The 10,410-nt window shown below is 41.4% G+C and overlaps 1 protein-coding gene across 1 annotated transcript in view; it reads right to left on the bottom strand.

Moving 5' to 3' along the window:
* The window catches only part of LOC115183973 (multidrug resistance-associated protein 9), a gene marked incomplete in the record, with an annotated part of 116,097 nt that overhangs the window by 4,923 nt on the left and 100,764 nt on the right, over window positions 1-10,410 (bottom strand). Inside the window, 4 exon segments of the mRNA XM_029744959.1 lie at window positions 392-470; window positions 758-917; window positions 3,661-3,850; window positions 4,390-4,479. Coding sequence (XP_029600819.1) covers window positions 392-470; window positions 758-917; window positions 3,661-3,850; window positions 4,390-4,479 — 519 coding nt within the window.

Genomic DNA, 10,410 nt, shown 5'->3' with positions numbered 1-10,410 from the left:
CATCACCACCGCCACCATCATCACCATCACCACCATCATCATCATCACCACCACCATCACCACCATCACCACCACCACCACCATCACCATCACCACCATCACCATCACCATCACCACCATCACCATCATCACCAAAACCATCACCAAAACCATCACCAAAACCATCATCACCATCATCATCACCATCATCACCACCATCACCACCATCACCACCACCATCATCACCATCACCACCATCACCACCACCATCATCACCATCACCATCATCACCATCACCACCACCACCATCTATACTCCTGTGACTTTCAACTGGTGTCAACACTTGAGCTCTGTCAGCCAGCAGACAGTAAACCATGCCTAATGTAATGGTCCACATAGAGGCTGTACGTACTGTGTGTTTCATGTAGGTCTTCTCCAGAGCAGACCAGATGTCCTCATCACTATAGCTGTTGAAAGGATCCAGATTATACCTGCAGCAGGGGAACAAATCACATGTAGAGATACAGTAATACTGGCTGACAGAGTGGTTACAACTGGAGAAACTAGTAATAATAGACAGTGGTATTACCTGGTCTATGGAGTCTGTTTCTATAGGTGACTAGTGTACTGTGTAGACAGTGGTAGACAGTGGTATTACCTGGTCTATATGGTAGACAGTGGTATTACCTGGTCTATATGGTAAACAGTGTTATTACCTGGTCTATATGGTAGACAGTTATATTACCTGACAGTACCGCTGTGTAGACAGTGATATTACCTGACGGTACCGATGAACAGGACGGGGTCCTGGGGGATAACTGATAGTTTACTGCGGAGGTCCTCCAGGCCGATAGCGCTGGTGTCCACCCCATCTATGATGATAGTTCCTGCAGCCGGTTCCACCAGGCGGAACAGGGCTACCCCTAAAGAAGACTTCCCTGTTGGGTGACATATAATATCCAGGTTATATACAACACATCCAGGATATATACAAGACATCCAGGTTATATCCAACACATCCAGGTTCTATAAAACACATCCAGGATATATACAGAACATCCAGGTTATATACAACACATCCAGGATATATACAGTACGTCCAGGTTATATACAACACATCCAGGTTATATACAGAACATCCAGGTTATATACAACTCATCCAGGTTCTATCCAATACATCCAGTTTATATACAACACATCCAGGTTATATACAACACATCCAGGTTATATACAACACATCCAGGTTATATCCAATACATCCAAGTTATATCCAATACATCTAAGTTATATACAACACATCCAGGTTATACACAACACATCCAGGTTATATCCAATACATCCAAGTTATATACAACACATCCAGGATATACAACACATCCAGGTTATTTACAACACATCCAGGTTATATACAACACATCCAGGTTATATCCAACGCATCCAGGTTATATCCAATATATCCAAGTTATATACAACACATCCAGGATATATACAACACATCCAGGTTATTTACAACACATCCAGGTTATATACAACACATCCAGGATATATACAAAACATCCAGGATATATACAGTAAATCCAGGTTATATACCGCACATCCAGGTTATAAACAAAACATCCAGGTTATATACAACACATCCAGGTCACATCAGAGACACAAGAAGATAAAACAAAGACAACTAAATGTTGCCTCACGATTGACACACACTTCTTGAATAAAAATACTTATCTTTATCCACTGTTTCACAACAGTTATTCACTTGACTAGTTGGATATTATTTTTTAGCTATTTCAATTTAACTAAAGGCTTGATTAACATACAGTGCAGTAGGAAAGTATTCAGACCCCTTCCCTTTTTTACACATTTTGTTACGTTACAGCCTTATTCTCAAATGTATTAAATTGTTTTTTTCCCCTCATCAATCTACACACATTACCCCATAACGGAAAAGCGAAAACAGGTTTTTAGAAATGTTTGCAAACGTATAAACAATTATACAAATAATACCTTATTTACAATAAGTATTCAGAACCTTTGCTATGAGACTCAAAATTGAGCTCAGGTGTATCCTGTTTCTACATCTTGATTGGAGCCCACCTGTGGTAAATTCAATTGATTGGACATGATTTCGAAAGGCACACACCTGGCTATATAAGGTCCCACAGTTGACAGTGAATGTCAGAGCAAAAACCAAGCCATGAGGTCGAAGACATTGTCCGTAGAGCTCCGAGACAGGATTGTGTCGAGGCACAGATCTGGGGAAGGGTACCAAAACATGTCTGCTGCATTGTAGGTCCACAAGAACACAGTGGCCTCCATCCTTCTTAAATGGAAGAAGTTTGGAACCACCAAGACTCTTCCTAGAGCTGGCCATCATGCTGTGGGGATGTTTTTTAGCGGCAGGGACTGGGAGACTAGTCAGGACTAGTCGAGGGAGAGATGAACGGAGCAAAGTACAAAGAGATCCTCGATGAAACCTGCTCCCCAGAGTGCTCAGGACCTCAGACTGGGGCAAAGGTTCCTACAACAACACTAAGCACAAAGCCAAGACAACGCAGGAGTGGCTTCGGGACACGTCTCTGATTGTCCTTGAGTGGCCCAGCCAGAGCCCGGACTTGAACCCGATCAAACATCTCTGGAGACCTGAGAATAGCTGTACAGCAATGCTCCCCATCCAACCTGACAGAGCTTGAGAGGATCTGCAGAGAAGAATGGGAGAAACTCCCCAAATACAGGTGTGCCAAGCTTGTAGCGTCATACCCAAGAAGACTCGAGGCTGTAATGGCTGTCAAAGGTGCATCAACAAAGTACTGAGTAAAGGGTCTGAATACTTATGTGATATTACAGTATTTTATCATGAATACATTTGCAAAAATGTCTAAATACCCGTTTTTGCTTAGTTATTATGGAGATTTGTGTGTAGATTGATGAAGGGGGAAAAAAACTATGTAATACATTTTAGAATAAGGCTGTAAAATGTAATAAAATGTGAGAAAAAGTCAAGGGGTCTGAATACTTTCGGAATGTACTTGTATGTATGTAACGGTTGTCGTCGGATATAAGACCAAAATGCAGCGGGGAAATGTGCACTCATCTTCTTTATTATAAACGGACAAGAAGGAGAACCAAAATAAACACGTACACAAAGAAAACACAACGACTATTCACAGGCTGGTAAGGCACAAGGCTATACACAGAACAATCTCCCACCAAGCACTCAACAAACACATACCTATATATAGGACTCTCAATCAGAGGCAACTAGAAAACACCTGCCTCCAATTGAGAGTCCAACCCCAATTAACAAAACATAGAAATACAAAAGACTAGACAGAACATAGAAATACACTAACATAGAACAGTGCCCAAAAACCCCCCGGAATACATAAATCAAATACCCTACTAAACAAACCACCACCCCGAACCACATAAAACAAATACCCTCTGCCACATCCTGACCAAACTACAATAACAAATAACCCCTACTACTGGTCAGGACGTGACAATATAGCAATGACAATGTTAACTGTGGTGTTTCATGCTAACATTATGACAGTGAGTGGTGTGGTCTAAACTGAGGCCTTACCGGAGCCTGTGAAATACAGTTAGCCACCAGCAGCAGGCATAAAGAAACAGTACAGACAAGTTCAACTCTGACAATGAGTTGGACTGAGGCCTTACCGGAGCCTGTTCTCCCCACGATGCCAAGCTTCTCCCTGGGCTGGATGTTGAGCTGTAGTCCGTCGAGCACGATGGGGGTGTTGGCTCTGTACCTCATCGTGTAGTCCTTAAAGGAGATGGCCCCTTTATGAGGCCAACCTTCTGGGATGAGGGCGTCTTTAACCCTCCTGGGCGCCTCAGACACACAACCCTGGATAGAAACATGATTATAACAGAAAGCATTATGGACGCCTCAGACACACAACCCTGGACAGAAACATTACTATAACAGAAAACATTATGGACGCCTCAGACACACAACCCTGGACAGAAACATTATTATATCAGAAAGCATCCTGGACGCCTCAGACACACAACCCTGGACAGAAACATTACTATAACAGAAAGCATCCTGGATGCCTCAGAAACACAACCCTGGACAGAAACATTATTATAACAGAAAGCATCCTGGACGCCTCAGAAACACAACCCTGGATAGAAACATGATTATAACAGAAAGCATCCTGGACGCCTCAGAAAACAAAAACCCTGGACAGAAACATGATTGTAACAGAAAGCATCCTGGGCGCCTCAGAAACACAACCCTGGACAGAAACATGATTATAACAGAAAGCATCCTGGACGCCTCAGAAACACAACCCTGGACATGAGAATAACAGTGTATTTTAAGGAAATGAAGACGGTAAGACATTATTTGTGTATTTGAGTTGAAAGTGTTGACGTTCTCACCTCAATGTATTCCTGGAGTCTCTCCACTGACAGGAACTTGGCCTCCAGCTCTGTAGAAAGTCTTACTACGTACTGGAGCATTCCTGTCAACTGGACAACAGATAACAAAAAACAGTCAACAAACTCCATCACAAATGGTCATCTGACGACTCTTCCCTGTAGTATTAGACTCTACATTAGAATCTACCTGTATGGTGTATTTGACTCTACATTAGACTCTACCTGTACGGTGTATTATACTCTACCTGTACGGTGTATTAGACTCTACAATAGACTCTACCTGTACTGTGTATTAGACTCTACATTAGAATCTACCTGTATGGTGTATTAGACTCTACATAAGAATCTACCTGTATGGTGTATTAGACTCTACATTATACTCTACCTGTATGGTGTATTAGACTCTACATTGGACTCTACCTGTACGGTGTATTAGACTCTACCTGTACGGTGTATTAGACTCTACATTAGACTCTACCTGTACGGTGTATTAGACTCTACCTGTACGGTGTATTAGACTCTACCTGTACGGTGTATTAGACTCTACCTGTATGGAGTATTAGACTCTACCTGTATGGAGTATTAGACTCTACCTGTATGGTGTATTAGACTCTACCTGTATGGTGTATTAGACTCTACCTGTACGGTGTATTAGACTCTACCTGTACGGTGTATTAGACTCTACCTGTACGGAGTATTAGACTCTACCTGTAATGTGTATTAGACTCTACCTGTACGGTGTATTAGACTCTACCTGTACGGTGTATTAGACTCTACCTGTATGGAGTATTAGACTCTACCTGTATGGAGTATTAGACTCTACCTGTACGGTGTATTAGACTCTACCTGTACGGTGTATTAGACTCTACCTGTTCGGCGTATTAGACTCTACCTGTATGGAGTATTAGACTCTACCTGTACAGTGTATTAGACTCTACCTGTATGGTGTATTAGACTCTACCTGTATGGTGTATTAGACTCTACCTGTATGGTGTATTAGACTCTACCTGTACGGAGAATTAGACTCTACCTGTATGGTGTATTAGACTCTACCTGTATGGTGTATTAGACTGTACCTGTATGGTGTATTAGACTCAACCTGTAGGGTGTATTAGACTCTACCTGTACGGTGTATTAGACTCTACCTGTACGGTGTATTAGACTCTACCTGTATGGTGTATTAGACTACCTGTACGGTATATTAGACTCTACCTGTATGTAGTATTAGACTCTACCTGTATGGTGTATTAGACTCTACCTGTATGGAGTATTATACTCTACCTGTACGGTGTATTAGACTCTACCTGTATGGAGTATTAGACTCTACCTGTACGGAGTATTAGACTCTACCTGTATGGAGTATTAGACTCTACCTGTACGGTGTATTAGACTCTACCTGTACGGTGTATTAGACTCTACCTGTATGGTGTATTAGACTCTACCTGTATGGTGTATTAGACTGTACCTGTATGGTGTATTAGACTCAACCTGTAGGGTGTATTAGACTCTACCTGTACGGTGTATTAGACTCTACCTGTACGGTGTATTAGACTCTACCTGTATGGTGTATTAGACTACCTGTACGGTATATTAGACTCTACCTGTATGTAGTATTAGACTCTACCTGTATGGTGTATTAGACTCTACCTGTATGGAGTATTAGACTCTACCTGTACGGAGTATTAGACTCTACCTGTATGGAGTATTAGACTCTACCTGTACGGTGTATTAGACTCTACCTGTACGGTGTATTAGACTCTACCTGTTCGGCGTATTAGACTCTACCTGTATGGAGTATTAGACTCTACCTGTACAGTGTATTAGACTCTACCTGTACGGTGTATTAGACTCTACCTGTATGGTGTATTAGACTCTACCTGTACGGTGTATTAGACTCTACCTGTACGGAGTATTAGACTCTACCTGTACGGTGTATTAGACTCTACCTGTACGGTGTATTAGACTCTACCTGTACGGTGTATTAGACTCTACCTGTAGGGTGTATTAGACTCTACCTGTACGGTGTATTAGACTCTACCTGTACGGTTTATTGGACTCTACCTGTACGGTGTATTAGACTACCTGTATGGTGTATTAGACTCTACCTGTATAGTGTATTAGACTCTACCTGTATGGAGTATTATACTCTACCTGTACGGTGTATTAGACTCTACCTGTACGGTGTATTAGACTCTACCTGTATGGAGTATTAGACTCTACCTGTATGGAGTATTAGACTCTACCTGTATGGAGTATTAGAATCTACCTGTATGGAGTATTATACTCTACCTGTACGGTGTATTAGACTCTACCTGTATGGAGTATTAGACTCTACCTGTATGGAGTTTTAGACTCTACCTGTACGGTGTATTAGACTCTACCTGTACGGTTTATTGGACTCTACCTGTACGGTGTATTAGACTACCTGTATGGTGTATTAGACTCTACCTGTATGGTGTATTAGACTCTACCTGTATGGAGTATTATACTCTACCTGTAACGTGTATTAGACGCTACCTGTACGGTGTATTAGACTCTACCTGTACGGTGTATTAGACTCTACCTGTATGGTGTGTTAGACTCTACCTGTACGGTGTATTAGACTCTACCTGTATGGTGTATTAGACTCTACCTGTACGGAGAATTAGACTCTACCTGTATGGTGTATTAGACTCTACCTGTATGGTGTATTAGACTGTACCTGTATGGTGTATTAGACTCTACCTGTACGGTGTATTAGACTCTACCTGTACGGTGTATTAGACTCTACCTGTACGGTGTATTAGACTCTACCTGTATGGTGTATTAGACTACCTGTACGGTATATTAGACTCTACCTGTATGTAGTATTAGACTCTACCTGTATGGTGTATTAGAATCTACCTGTATGGAGTATTATACTCTACCTGTACGGTGTATTAGACTCTACCTGTATGGAGTATTAGACTCTACCTGTATGGAGTATTAGACTCTACCTGTATGGAGTATTAGACTCTACCTGTACGGTGTATTAGACTCTACCTGTACGGTGTATTAGACTCTACCTGTACGGTGTATTAGACTCTACCTGTATGGAGTATTAGACTCTACCTGTACGGAGTATTAGACTCTACCTGTACGGTGTATTAGACTCTACCTGTACTGTGTATTAGACTCTACCTGTACGGTGTATTAGACTCTACCTGTACGGTGTATTAGACTCTACCTGTATGGTGTATTAGACTCTACTTGTATGGTGTATTAGACTCTACCTGTACGGTGTATTAGACTACCTGTATGGTGTATTAGACTCTACCTGTATGGTGTATTAGACTCTACCTGTATGGAGTATTATACTCTACCTGTACGGTGTATTAGACTCTACCTATATGGAGTATTAGACTCTACCTGTATGGAGTATTAGACTCTACCTGTATGGAGTATTAGACTCTACCTGTATGGAGTATTAGACTCTACCTGTATGGAGTATTAGACTCTGTCTGTATGGAGTATTAGACTCTACCTGTAACGTGTATTAGACTCTACCTGTACGGTGTATTAGACTCTACCTGTACGGTGTATTAGACTCTACCTGTATGGTGTATTAGACTCTACCTGTACGGTGTATTAGACTCTACCTGTATGGTGTATTAGACTCTACCTGTATGGAGTATTAGACTCTACCTGTATCGTGTATTAGACTCTACCTGTATGGTGTATTAGACTCTACCTGTACGGTGTATTAGACTCTACCTGTACGGTGTATTAGACTCTACCTGTACGGTGTATTAGACTCTACCTGTATGGTGTATTAGACTACCTGTACGGTATATTAGACTCTACCTGTATGTAGTATTAGACTCTACCTGTATGGTGTATTAGACTCTACCTGTACGGTGTATTAGACCCTACCTGTATGGTGTATTAGACTCTACATTAGACTCTACCTGTACGGTGTATTATACTCTACCTGTACGGTGTATTAGACTCTACAATAGACTCTACCTGTACTGTGTATTAGACTCTACATTAGAATCTACCTGTATGGTGTATTAGACTCTACATAAGAATCTACCTGTATGGTGTATTAGACTCTACATTATACTCTACCTGTACGGTGTATTAGACTCTACATTGGACTCTACCTGTACGGTGTATTAGACTCTACCTGTACGGTGTATTAGACTCTACATTAGACTCTACCTGTACGGTGTATTAGACTCTACCTGTACGGTGTATTAGACTCTACCTGTACGGTGTATTAGACTCTACCTGTATGGAGTATTAGACTCTACCTGTATGGAGTATTAGACTCTACCTGTATGGTGTATTAGACTCTACCTGTATGGTGTATTAGACTCTACCTGTACGGTATATTAGACTCTACCTGTACGGTGTATTAGACTCTACCTGTACGGTGTATTAGACTCTACCTGTACGGTGTATTAGACTCTACCTGTATGGTGTATTAGACTACCTGTACGGTATATTAGACTCTACCTGTATGTAGTATTAGACTCTACCTGTAATGTGTATTAGACTCTACCTGTACGGTGTATTAGACTCTACCTGTACGGTGTATTAGACTCTACCTGTATGGAGCATTAGACTCTACCTGTATGGAGTATTAGACTCTACCTGTACGGTGTATTAGACTCTACCTGTACGGTGTATTAGACTCTACCTGTTCGGCGTATTAGACTCTACCTGTATGGAGTATTAGACTCTACCTGTACAGTGTATTAGACTCTACCTGTATGGTGTATTAGACTCTACCTGTATGGTGTATTAGACTCTACCTGTACGGAGAATTAGACTCTACCTGTATGGTGTATTAGACTCTACCTGTATGGTGTATTAGACTGTACCTGTATGGTGTATTAGACTCTACCTGTAGGGTGTATTAGACTCTAACTGTACGGTGTATTAGACTCTACCTGTACGGTGTATTAGACTCTACCTGTATGGTGTATTAGACTACCTGTACGGTATATTAGACTCTACCTGTATGTAGTATTAGACTCTACCTGTATGATGTATTAGACTCTACCTGTATGGAGTATTATACTCTACCTGTACGGTGTATTAGACTCTACCTGTATGGAGTATTAGACTCTACCTGTACGGAGTATTAGACTCTACCTGTATGGAGTATTAGACTCTACCTGTACGGTGTATTAGACTCTACCTGTACGGTGTATTAGACTCTACCTGTTCGGCGTATTAGACTCTACCTGTATGGAGTATTAGACTCTACCTGTACAGTGTATTAGACTCTACCTGTTCGGTGTATTAGACTCTACCTGTACGGTGTATTAGACTCTACCTGTACGGTGTATTAGACTCTACCTGTACGGAGTATTAGACTCTACCTGTACGGTGTATTAGACTCTACCTGTACGGTGTATTAGACTCTACCTGTACGGTGTATTAGACTCTACCTGTAGGGTGTATTAGACTCTACCTGTACGGTGTATTAGACTCTACCTGTACGGTTTATTGTACTCTACCTGTACGGTGTATTAGACTACCTGTATGGTGTATTAGACTCTACCTGTATGGTGTATTAGACTCTACCTGTATGGAGTATTATACTCTACCTGTACGGTGTATTAGACTCTACCTGTACGGTGTATTAGACTCTACCTGTATGGAGTATCAGACTCTACCTGTATGGAGTATTAGACTCTACCTGTATGGAGTATTAGAATCTACCTGTATGGAGTATTATACTCTACCTGTACGGTGTATTAGACTCTACCTGTATGGAGTATTAGACTCTACCTGTATGGAGTATTAGACTCTACCTGTACGGTGTATTAGACTCTACCTGTACGGTTTATTGGACTCTACCTGTACGGTGTATTAGACTACCTGTATGGTGTATTAGACTCTACCTGTATGGTGTATTAGACTCTACCTGTATGGAGTATTATACTCTACCTGTAACGTGTATTAGACGCTACCTGTACGGTGTATTAGACTCTACCTGTACGGTGTATTAGACTACCTGTATGGTGTATTAGACTCTACCTGTACGGT

This window comes from Salmo trutta, unplaced genomic scaffold, assembly GCF_901001165.1.
Source record: "Salmo trutta unplaced genomic scaffold, fSalTru1.1, whole genome shotgun sequence".
Taxonomy (NCBI): Eukaryota; Metazoa; Chordata; class Actinopteri; order Salmoniformes; family Salmonidae; genus Salmo; species Salmo trutta.
This window is presented reverse-complemented; position numbering and strand designations above follow the sequence as displayed.